Source organism: Acipenser ruthenus, chromosome 11 (genome assembly GCF_902713425.1).
Source record: "Acipenser ruthenus chromosome 11, fAciRut3.2 maternal haplotype, whole genome shotgun sequence".
In the NCBI taxonomy this organism is placed as follows: Eukaryota; Metazoa; Chordata; class Actinopteri; order Acipenseriformes; family Acipenseridae; genus Acipenser; species Acipenser ruthenus.
The window spans coordinates 10,208,304-10,221,672 of NC_081199.1; the positions used below are offsets into that span (position 1 = coordinate 10,208,304).

The 13,369-nt window shown below is 38.2% G+C and overlaps 1 protein-coding gene across 1 annotated transcript in view; it reads right to left on the reverse strand.

Annotated features, from left to right (window-relative positions):
• The window catches only part of pitpnb (phosphatidylinositol transfer protein, beta), a 63,476-nt gene that overhangs the window by 33,809 nt on the left and 16,298 nt on the right, over positions 1 to 13,369 (reverse strand). Inside the window, exons 3-7 of the mRNA XM_034045141.3 lie at positions 10,402 to 10,547; positions 9,186 to 9,277; positions 7,805 to 7,812; positions 6,684 to 6,758; positions 4,796 to 4,879 (exon numbers count right to left, since the gene is read on the reverse strand). Coding sequence (XP_033901032.1) covers positions 4,796 to 4,879; positions 6,684 to 6,758; positions 7,805 to 7,812; positions 9,186 to 9,277; positions 10,402 to 10,547 — 405 coding nt within the window. The remainder of the gene's footprint in view (positions 1 to 4,795; positions 4,880 to 6,683; positions 6,759 to 7,804; positions 7,813 to 9,185; positions 9,278 to 10,401; positions 10,548 to 13,369) is intronic.

The window sequence follows — 13,369 nt, forward strand, 5'->3', positions numbered from 1 at the left end:
AATGTGATATCTTGTAACAATTGTAAGTCGCCCTGGATAAGGGCGTCAGCTAAGAAATAAATAATAATAATAATAATAATAATAATAATAATAATAATAATAATATATATATATATATATATATATATATATATATATATATATATATTTAGCTCAAAGAGCCAGCTGCCCAACGTTTCGATATGTTGTACATATCTTTCTCAAGGGAGCCTGTGTTTGAATCAAAACATTGGAGGTATTTATAGGTTTTTGACGGCATGACAACTACTTGTTATTGTTTACATTCAAAGCCATGATTTATTCTTACATGATGTAATGGTGTTCTATATATTCTATATAAAGGGAAGCAGACGAATTTCATTATGTTTTTGAAGGACTAAAGAAGGATTTCTCAAGTTTTCAGTGGCAAAGTATGAGAACAAAAACTAGGTTATAGGATTGATCTACTGTGTTTGCTTCAGACAACAGACAATATGGGAGAAAAACATTTGAGTCACATATTTTCTCATATATCTGAAGAACTGCTTATCCAAATCACCATGAAAGGTGGTAGTATCATTATTAGCTAATCAGGAATATCAGATTCCAGGGATATTTGTATGTCCATTCATCTGTCAGTCTGTGTGTCACACTTATATTTTTGCATACATATGCAGAATTGCTTCTCAAATTACAATTAAACATGGAATTGCTCATTCTCATCCTGTACTATTCTGTATAGTACTGCTAATGTGTCATGGTCCTCAGTTATCACACTGATAGCTAATCTAGAATTTACAGCCATGTTACATACATTTTTTGTATTTTGTAAAGATATCTGATTAGATAACAAAGAAACTGGTTGCAGATGTCACCTCTAGAATGACCAACACAAAAAGAAATACACAACCCTGCAACTACTATTGACACAGATTACACTGTAATGCCCCCAAAACATATTTTACACTAACCCAGAACGACTGTGTGGAACAATTTTAAAACAGGTTTCTTGGGCTCCCAAGTGGCGCATCCAGTAAAGGCGCTCCGTTTGGAGTGCAGGATGCACCCTATAGCCTTGAGATCGCAGGTTCGAATCCAGGCTACGTCACTGCCGACCGTGACCGGGGGTTCCAAGGGGGCGGCGCACAATTGGACGAGCACCGCCTGGGTAAGGAGGGCTTAGGTCAGCAGGGGAATCCATGGTTCACCGCGCACCAGCAACCCCTGTGGCCGATAAGGCACCTGCGGTTCTGCAGTGGAGCCATCAGATCTGTGTTGTCCTCCGGCACTATAGGTCTGGTGGCCTCGTTTTAAATGGGCACGGCCAAAACGATCTGCATCGTTATCATTGCGTATTTTGGAGCATTACTGCAATAGCATGTACAGCCAAAAATATGAATGAGACACTTTTCTATTCGTTTACTCTGTGCCTTTACTGCACAAGTGAACTCAGCCAACATATACATCTGCTTATGCAGACGGGCAACAAGTAGTCATAACCAGTAAAATCTCTGAACAGATACAACATAATACTGTACTGATGCCATTTCTCCAGGCAGTTTCACCTGGAACAGAACAGCATTTTAAGACAGCAATCTGGCATTTTTAAAACAGAAGAGCAATGTGCTTTTAAGAGCTAAACATTCTCCAACATTATGTAACACGGAAGGCAACTAGGCAAAGCAAACAGCTAAAAGTTATTGGTTTTGTAAAACGTACACTAAATAAGTGACAACCAAGGTTTTAAAATCAATTGTCGTACCTAGCAGCAATCACTTGCCAAAAACCTTTCGATTGGATATTTTGGTTCTAGCTTGTTTTTTTTTAAAAACTTAAAGAAATGACATGCCTTTATATTTTACTGCAAGGGGGTACTGTTATTAGGTAGCTCACCTTAAGTACAGTAGACATTTACCAACTGGGACCCTGTTCAGATTAAGGAACACTGAATGGAAATTGTACAATACTAATACCTTGCCTAGTCTTTGTTTTCAGTTTTTGGTAAATGTATTTATTTAAAATTTGGAATCGCCAATTATTTTCTCCCCAGTTTCGAAAACCCAATTATTATTTTATTTATTTTTTTATTTTTTTATTTCAACCCAGCTCACCGCTGTTGATGAAGACGGACACAAGCATCCTCCAAAACGCGTGCCGTCAGCTTCTTTTAACTCTGCAGGCCCTCCATGCAGCCACCTCAGAGCTACAGCGTCGGAGGACCATGCAGCTCTGGGCAGCTTACAGGCAGGCCCACAGGCGCCCGGCCAGTCTACAGCGGTCGCTGGTGCGCGGTGAGCCGAGGACACCCTGGCCGACCTAAGCCCTCCCCAACCAGGTGGCGCTCGGCCAATTGTGTGCCACCCCCTGGGAACTCCCGTCCGCTGACAGCAGTGGAATAGCCTGGACTCGAACCAGCGACCTCCAGGCTATAGGGCTTATGCTGCACTCCACACGGAGAGCCTTTACCAGATGCGCCACTCGGGAACCCCCTGATAAATGTATTTCAACCATAATCTTTAATAGCCCTTTGAATAAAAAATACAGACAGCTGTAAACATTTTACACACTCATCACAGAATTATGATATTTGGTTTATACTTGTACTATTCCAATAGCATAGTTCAGAAGACATGTCAATTCAGACCAGCAGGGTTAGGAGAGTCTACTGGAGTAAGAAAATGGATTTCAAGACGCTGACATGTATAGAAAGCATTTCCACAGTGGCTCAGGACAGCTGCTTGTTTAACTCCGTTTGTGTAGTGTTCTCTGCACATCCCTTCCTGGTGTGGTTTATGAAATTTCCTATCTTCGGCTTAAGGGACAGACCATTTAGACTCAATATGTATGAGCTAGAACATTTATAGCAGACTGACTGTCCTTTTGGCACAACTCAGTTCAAGGTGTAAAAAAAGTATTTTGTTACTTCATGAGGATAACGGCACTCTCAGAAGGCATGTTTTAAATTTTTTTCTCATTTAAGACCACTAACCCTACCACACTTCTTGTTTAAAAGTGAACAGACCATCACCCTAGTAATATGCAGTATTATATTCTGAACATCTTGTTTCTTTGCAAAATCTGCAGTTAATTCTCTTAATTCAGGATCTAATGAATATGTATATAAAACACACTAGCTTTCAAAGGCCCTTTATCAAGTGTGAAGTGGAAACTAAAGGTAACTAAAGTTCCTCTTACAGATAAGTAAAAAACAAAAAGTGATCTCTGTATATATGGACCAGCACAGCTTCTCTTACTCTGCCATTTATTGTATGGATATTATATATTTTAAAACCTATAAACCTATAAAGTTAATAAAAAAAAAAAGGTTAAGAATTTGTGGTACTTTTTTTTTAAAGTTTAGTCGTTGCCAATTAGTTTTTTATTATTTTCTCCCCAATTTGAAATGCCCAATTATTTTTAGGCTCAGCTCACCGCTACCACCCCTGCGCTGACTCGGGAGGGGCGAAGATGAACACACGCTGTCCTCCGAAGCGTGTGCCGTCAGCCACCCGCTTCTTTACACTCTGCAGACTCACCGTGCAGCCGCCTCAGAGTTACAGCGTCGGAGGACAACGCCGCTCTGAGCAGCTTATAGGCAAGCCCGCAGGCGCGCGGCCAGACTACAGGGGTCGCTGGTGCGCGGTGAGCCGAGGACACTCTGGCCGACCTAACCCTCCCTTCCCCCGGACGACGCTCGGCCAATTGAGCGCCGCCCACTGGGAGCTCCCATCCACGGTCGGCTGTGGAATAGCCTGGACTCAAACCGGCAACGTCCAGGCTATACAACGCATCCTGCACTCTAGTGAGTGTTTTTACTGTATGCGCCACTCGGGAGCCCCCATGGTACTTTATTTTTTAATCTAACTTTCAATATCATGTATACATTACCAACTGGTCTGCCCAGATGGTGCTCTTTCTGCATTGAAATCATTTCGGATTGCAAAATATATTCCAAGAAGCCAAGACCCAGGTCAATTATTTTTTTGCACATTTGAAACCCTTTATTTTGTAATTTTTTTGATAATTTCAGTGGAACAAAACTATTTTGGTTAAATAATAATAATAATAATAATAATAATAATAATAATAATAATAATAATAATAATAATAAATAATTTTAACTTAATACATTTTGCAAATTAGCTAAAATACAAGCTAATATTTCTGAATAAGTAAATCTTATGATAAACCCTTTTTTCACTAATCGTACACTAAACTGAGTACAGTTCAGCACAAACCTGTCTGTCGATACAGACTTTACTTTTGTGCAATACATCCTAGATTATAGATAACAGCCTAAATTAATATGAAAATGTAATACCCATAAAAGCAGTAAATAAAGTTCTTTGTTGCCATACAAGCATTAGCTATATAGTTGTAGTGAATCTTTTAACAAAAAGATTTGTAAGGAGCTTCCTGGCCTGAAAACCAGTGTAGTAGAATGGACACAAAGCATACACCGTGCCAAGTGCATTGCTTGTGGTCAATTAAAAGTATTTGGTTTGCTAACTCAGTGTTTTGTATTGTGCCTGGTTATGGATCATATTGACTTAAAAAAACAATACCTATTATAAAAAAGAGACGACAGTCTGGAGAATGGGCATTATCTTGAATTGGACTAAATCACTGCACTAGATACAACATGCCACAAGGTGGCATCAGAACATGCTTTCATTCTTACTGCACTAGGCCTGCTGTGTGAACAAAACTGCTGTTACATATAAATATTAATATTTATATTTGAGCGAAAATAAATTGTAAAAATATTTGTCTATAACAGACTAGCAAACATTTATTTGTAACTATTATAACTTACTGAATGTTCGACTTGACTTCTGTCTGCAATATCAATAGGTACCACCTCCACACACTTCCATGTATTAGGGTCCAGCTCATGAACCTATGGACAGAGAGAGAGAGAAAGATTAACATAAGGAAATGTACAAACAAGAGGAAACCATTTCGGGCCCATCCATGCTTGAACGCTTCATGGTAGCCGATTGATATCACAACATTTGTCAAAACGGGGTCTTAAAGGATCCAAGTGATTCAGCATCAAGATACCTCTAGTTGCTACTCAGAGGGTACTCCTACCAGAACACAATTGCAATCAAGAAAGCAGAGGACTGTCCCTATTAAGTTGACAGTACAACTTGACATGAAAAAACAATGTGGACCCTTATACACAAAGTGTCCATCCATCCCACTCGAACACTATACCTATACCGATTTTCACCAAACTATCACCATACACTCACTCCTAACATCTTCAAATATAATACTGCATTTGGCTAAAATCTGATACATTGTATACACTTTTTTTTAAAATACGCAACTGATCATTCTGTCCTACCAAGAGCCAAATTTACTGTTTTAGACATACAAAAAAGTACATTGATCAACTCCATCTATGCCATTCAGTTGGTAGCAGCATGTGTAAATGACACATGCCAGAGGCCCACCAGTTAAGAGAGTGTCGTAACTTACAGCACCGAATAGGATAGGTTTCGCTGCATTTTTATTTTACTGTATTTATTTCCATTTAAAATGGCCAACCAGTTCAATATTTTCTAAATTATGCTCATTCCTATTACCACGATACCTCCGGCTATACAACTGGAATGTAAATTTCTAACCTGCTTATACCACACTTGAAGATAAAACATACAACATTTAAAATACAACTCGCATCATGCGGTTATATGTTTTTATATTCTGCAACACAGAAGAAATTCCAATAAGTAAGAAATTCCAAAGGGATGTCTAGGGATCACAAGATTGTTACCGCGAGTCTTGGGGATTTCTAATAGTATTATATGCAGTGATCAGTGTCAACCTTGAGCTAACATTCAACCTTGCCGAGATGCTAAATGTTCACATTATGTCCAGATTACTTGGAAACTATTGTAAATGGGGCAAAATATATAGTTACATTTTATAATACTGACTGGCTTAAGGTAGGGGAACTGAAGAGTATGTATTTAGAGTATGCTCTAAATGAATGTATTTGTTTGTTGAGGTACATTTTCCATCATTGCACAACCAGGAAGAACACATGTATATGAACTAATAGGGCCATCACACTCTACATGGTGAACCACTACCTTTATCATAGACACCAAGCCTATAACAGACATTTTTCCTAGTTCAAACAAACAAAACAATATGATCAGGTTTAAAGTTGTGTGTGTTATTTTTATAAACCAAAGTAAAAAGGACATTGGAGCCAGGTTGGGAAACTGTATCAGGGCAATGGCACACAAATAGATTTTTGTCTTCGAATTCACATGCAGCTATGTTCTTTCAAATATTCTGAGATTTGTCCTCAGCACTAAAGAAAATAACATTTCTTCACACCACTACTTTCACATCACACTACAAAAGCCTCCTGCCCAACCAATAAGCACAGACATAGTGTAACATGCCAAAATCTGATCAGAATGAAACGTCGGACAATCAACATGCAGTGGTTATAATGACATTAATGCTGGCCAATAGCAGAAATAGAAGCAGTATGAGGAATCAGAATGCAAGCAGCATCAACTGCGCTGAATGAAAGATGAACATATTTCTCATTATGCATCCTCATTAGCATAACACTGCCCCACTACACTTCTCATTTTCAGTGTTTGGAAGAGCAATGACCAAGCCCATATACACACACTTAACCTGGGAAGCAAGAAACCGGAAATGAAGGTACTTACATTTTCTACTGTGCCCATGTCAGGTTTGTGCCATGTTTCAATCTTAATAAAGAAGTCATCCTTCATATATTCATTCTGAAACACAACACAATAAATGTTGAATATTAAACAGGACGTACTTTGCATGTAATGGATGAATCAAACTTGAAATTTTTTGAAATCCTCTCATATTGTAGTAGTTCCACTCCTGGTTTCCCCCCCACCCCCACCCACCCATGCAGGAAATCTGAAATTATCCAGGCTAAAAATATAGTAGCACTACATATTTATAGTAGCAATACAAAATCAAAGAGACAAAGTAAGCTATTAAAGTCAACTGTTCTTCACACTGTTATAATGAAACAAAATATTAAGATATATACACCAAGCGACTTCATGATAGCCCAGTATACTAAAACAATTAAGATGGAGTAAATATGTTTTTCAGTAGGGCTTTGTGTGTAGTTTCTTGCCCCTGTCACAGCAACTTTCACAAGCCTCACAAAAAATATTAAGACTTAACAGTGCATGTAAGAATTGTATTTGTGTTTTTTCAACTTCAAATGAATGCGACAGACCGAAGGGGGGCTATTTGTCCATACATTTAGTGATGGAACCCTTAGAGGCCATTACAGCTGAGCTTTTCATTCTAGAAGGGGGCCAGGCTTATGCCAACCTCACACATTAGTTTGACTTTGAAATGTTCATGAAATGGAAAGTAATTGTGAAGTATGTAGTTTCAGGTGGATGGAAGTGCAGTTGCCATACATGATATTTAGGAATAATGCACAAACAGCAACATGTAAAAAGTAATATGTACACCAATAGAGCCCCAGACACTTAAGACTATTTTTTACCTTGACTACAAATAAAAAGCAGTCATTCTACCCTTACAATACAGATTTATTAATTATTTTATTGGTGCACGATAGAGGCATGGCATTTATTGTGTGAATTACACACACACACACACACATCAGACAGACAGTCTGATTGTTTAACCTTTGCGCTATCGTCTCTCAACATCTATCATCTGCATGGACACAGGCAGCATAGTTCTAAAAAAGTAATGATTTGGAGAAGTTCTTTAAATATTATTTATTTTTTTACAGAAAGACCAAGTTAGTTATCAGGCTACTCACCGTCACAACTGAAGTGAACGAGCATGCAATAAAAAAAAAGACAAAAGACAGAAAAAACAACCATTAGGTATATTTTATACATGAAACAAATATCAGAACACACACAATAAATCTGCTGGTTATTTTAAACTGAGCAGCATAAACAAGTATCTTTGATTACAGATACATTCTGTGGTTTCAAAGCATAAAGCCTTAGTGTTACAGAGCACCCTGCAAAGTTTACAAGAGACACATTACTTGACCTCTGCTGTGCCCCGTGTTGTTTGTATCACAGCGTTATATTTGCAAACATATTGCCGAACCTTTTGAAATTATTAATCCCACATCATGGGACAAATCAACTGGGAAAAAAAAAAAAAAAAAATCTAAGGATCACAGTGTATCCAGATCATGCTCCCTCCTGCAACAATGCTGGTTCTGTTGTCACAATAGTCACTCATTTCAAACCAGGGCACCAGCATTGTTGCAGGAGGGAGCATGAACTGGAATATGTTGAATAAAATGCTGCAATATAGACAACATGGGATACAGCAACACTGCAGGGGTTCTGTAACACCTACAAATATTACATTATAATAATGAATGCAACATGTTAGTTTCTAAAAGAACTGGTAATAGTAAAACTCAAATTCAGTAACAGTGCTTCGCAAACCCCAGCAATTAACATGTTGCAGACTGAAAGCCGGACAGTGTTTAATAATAAGTTCTTCTAAAACACTGCAGCATGTCAGTGGTCTCAATAATCAGAGACATGTAAAGCTAAAACAGCAGCTATACAACCACAAGCCAAAGGAGTTTGAAGGCAGTACCTGTGGACTGACTATTCTGTTGAAACCACATTAACTTTATTCTGCTATCTTACAGCATCTACGATTACAAAAAAAAATTCTGACCCACACAGTGCATCTCTAGAGAGACCAAGATGTAAATTCTGCACCTCCCAAGACAAGTTAAAGGCTCTCTTGGTTTCAAGGTGATAAATCTCAAATCTGCCTCAAAATTCCCTCAACAGGCATCACATTACCAGTTTATAAGAACAAAGGACACTTCGGCAGTTCAGTACAATATTTTTAAAAAGTACTATTTTCATGTTGCTTTACAGAACTAAATTCTAGAGCTCTGTTCAGCCTTGATTGGGTAGAACTCCAATCACAATGCAAGGAACTTCCAGGTGCATACTTTAAGCAGGGACTGTCACATGTGCCAACCATACACCCAATCATATGGCTCTCTAGATAAAACGATGTAGAGCTTCCTCCATGAAATCCTTGTTACCAGGAATATGTATCCACAGCAAGAAGGAAGACCTACTGCTTTTATGACCTGGCTTAAAACATTACACACTGATAACTAACATGAAGAATGGTTCTGAAGAACCTACTTGTTCTGCAATAGGGATATGCATTCCAGGCCTTCTCATGGAACACCAAGGCGCCTTCCGGTGCAATCATCTTGACAAACCCGGGGACTTTACTGTGAGGAACACAAATAAAAACACAACACTTACAGTTACTAATACCAGGATTCACGCAAACATGGGCACCTCTGCTACATCTCCATAGCCTGGGCTATGCATACCCAGATATTTGAATTGGTCACCTGAATGACTGTGAGGGGAAGTTTGTTACACAGGACTGGGTCTAACTGTACAGTACCATTATATATCCCATCAGTACTAGTATTCACAAAAAAAAAATCATAAACGTGTAAATTACTATTACTGTACCTATACCTTTATTCAATTAACCTACGAGGAGATAAACATTAAGAATTACAGGCAGTCCTTGCACAAAAACAGATTTATATAAGATTTGAATGAGGTACACAGATAGGCTTTCACATTCATTATTACAAAACAATATAATCACATCACCGCTGCAATGACTTACATCCTCCTCCCTTCAAAAGATTAGCTTCAAATTACATGTTTTGTTTTTTTTTATCACCGAGTTCAAACTCTGACTCACTCCTATACACTGAATCACCATATGAATCACAAACATTTTCCAAAAGGGCAGCATTTAAAAAGACACCCATTAGGCAGCCTACATACTGACGTGATACTACAAGCCCTGCAGGCCTCAAAGGATTATTCACAACAAGCTGGCGCCATCAGAATAATATTTACATTTTATACGCGCATATCATTTTTGTTGTACGAGAAAGCATCTTTATGTGGCTACTTCGTTGCTCTTGTTGAAAGAACATTATTGCACATTGGCTACCGAAACATTTCAACTGCAAAATTCAGGAGCACAAAAGCACAGTACTCTTTACTGCCGTGCCCCTCTGAATACTTCTCCATCAAAGTCTTCAGATTCTGAAACTCGACAGACGGTTCTGACCAAGTTTCTTCACAACAGGATTGGCAGTGCTCTGAGATAGCAAAGTTAACCCTAACCAATAATTTAAGCACAGCACGGAAACCAGCACCAGAGGACAGTTGGAAATTAAGTGGATCATTTGGCTTGCCATAGATTTCTATACATTTTAGGTAAGACTTTGTGGAACTGTTTTGCTAACTATGTACTTTAAGGACTTGCTCTGCCTTTAGTATATGTGCACAACAAATTGTATTATAAATAAAAGAAAGTTACCTCTTTAGATGATAGATTTTGTGTGTATACTGTCCCTTCTCGCCTTCCTTCTCGTAGGGTTCATTTTTTAAAACTTCAATGCCTTCGCCGCCTCCAGTCTCATTTTTACTTGCCTCCGCCACAGAAAACAGCTGCCCAACTTGATACTGAGAGAGAGGAAAAAGGAAGAACGTTACTGACTGAAACACAAAGGTGTTGAAAAATGCCCAGGTTGTGGGCTGATTCAGTAGTTAATAGGGCTGTAACGCTTCATTGTATATCGATAAATTATGATACTTTCTTTAAATTATATGTCATAACAGAGGTATGTATTGTTTGTATTGTGATACAAAACCAAAAGGAAAGCATAGCTCATTGTAGTTCACCAAATGGTTCTTGAACTAATAAATGTTTTTTACAGTGGGTATAAATACATACAGTTCTTAATTCACTGATTGCGTCTTTTATCAAAACAGCCCATAATTAAAATGATCATAGGATCCTATTATGCATCATACAAGTAACCCTTCAGGACCATCACATGTAAACCTCATTAAAAGTAAACACGCAAATAATGTAAATGACCTTCAACACAAGTAAAACTAGGTCAAGTATTACCTTCTTCAGTGTACTTATTACACTGAAGACGACACAAGCCAAAACATTTGCGTACTTGACTTCTTACAGTTCAACCTTGTGTGTTTAAGTTATGGAGGACCAATGAGAATGCTGCTAATACTTCAGCATTTGAAAAGCCTTGGTTAGTGCAACCCTGGTTATGGGTCAGAACAGACTAATTGGGCATGGCACATTACATGCCAAACAGGAACATGTACTGCTTTTGTCCACACATTCTGTATAGTGCAATAATATAAATCAACAAGTAGCAATGATGAGAAGCGCTCAATTTCTTAATCGTGACGGACAATCAATCAGACAGGAACTGCCATCACTTCCTCAGTTTCCAATTAAGATTTTGATGAGTCAGCTCTGAAGTGCAGCTTCAGCGTCACACCCGGCTTCACAAAAGGAACACTTTCCTGACCAATTCAAGCTACAAGCTGCTCCTGAAACGTATAGCACTTTCCCACAGGTTCAACTCTGTGTGATGCAGAGACGGGATCCAAACCCCCTGCTAGGTACAGAGTCCATCAGAGAGACACAGATAATACTGCAGAAGCTGCTAAGATGCTCCTACTGGGACGAGCTAAGCAGTTTATTTTGCTGACGATTTAAGTTTAAGAAACATCAGGATTGGCATAGTGATTTCATATCTTAACTCAACACTGTGATGACCTTGGGAGAGATTTAGGTAAGGAATCTGTTATTCTTGCAGCAACTTTGACTGTACAGTATTTCTGTACATTCACATACAGAGCAAGAAACTGCAACATAGCCAAATGTATGGCATGACAGTGTCTAATAGCAAGGGACTAGCGTTTCAACACACCCCTATTTAAAACCTGAAAGTCACACACTATTTTCATGTTGCCTGTGTTAATGTATGCAGCAGCGATAAGGTATTATTTTTCCTGAATAAAATAAGCAAATTGCCTACACATTTTCGACAAAGAATATTCGACTCTGCTGTTTTGAGTAGAGTTTTCTATGGTACTAATGCAGTCGGCAGTTTTTAATTATCTTTCCTAGATCCGTACACAGCTATACATGCTTCAGATGGTATAAGCCTGTGTTGAAAAAAATCTGTACAGGTGTTTCCTTAACAATGCTGTCGGCTATACAATATTTAATTTCGGTTCTGCTTCCCAAGCTGTAAAGCTTCAATGCGTAATTTAAAACCAACTACTGCTATAGCAGTAGTTCCAGGAGCTTGAGATCTGGATTTCAGACATGGGGGCAAACAGGTCTCAATAAGAAGAAAGCACAAATGTGTCTGCAGCAAAGACTTCTCTTGAATTAAACATTTGGGAAAGAGGTGATGTAATTCTATTTTAGTGTAAAACTGAAGAGTGCATCTTCTGCAGTGCATCTTTGCACCAAAAGTATTGTAAAAAATGACCTCCCTTCCAAAAAGAAACACACACTTGCAGTAGTCTAAACATTTGGTTTACTGTAGAAATACATACTGTGACAGATGACGAGAGTTTCCTCCATCCCCATATTCTGATACTCTCAACAGCTAAGTAACATAGTAAATTACAAACATATAATTAGAGGATGTTTTTCAATTATCTAATGCAGGCTATGTGTACTGTACTAATAAAAGGACTACATCTTTGATATTAGGATTATTAATAAAACAAACAACTACGTTTCACTCATCACACACAGCAACAGGAACACACATTCTTACTGGATAACGAACAGAACGTAAAGCATCTTAACGAACAAACTGTTTCCAACTCATTTTTATTGTTTAAAATGTTATTAGCTCCTATAGAAAATCAGACAGGTATAATTTAAAGTTTTCTACCTGTAGTCTATGAAACAAAGCTGATCTTTTGTTCTGCTATCAATAAATTGATGTAGTTAACACAAACACCATTTTAACCGAAAATAAAGCAGTATTTTAATTTACAAGAGTAACCTGGTTAAAAAGCTTAACACGGGGCTTACCCTGCACAAAGCATTGTATTGTACACATCAGAACAAGCACACATACAGTACTGTTATAGTAAATAGGGCAGCAGTGTGGAGTAGTGGTTAGGGCTCTGGACTCTGGACTCTTGACCAGAGGGTTGTGGGTTCAATCCCCAGTGGGGGACACTGCTGCTGTACCCTTGAGCAAGGTACTTTACCTAGATTGCTCCAGTAAAAACCCAACTGTATAAATGGGTAATTGTATGTAAAATAATGTGATATCTGTATAATGTGAAATAATGTGATATCTTGTAACAATTGTAAGTCGCCCTGGATAAGGGCGTCTGCTAAGAAATAAATAATAATAATAATAATAATAATAATAGGCTTTCAAGAACCAGATTGCTTCAGGAAAACAAACATCCTTTTGTTGTTGTTTAAAACACAG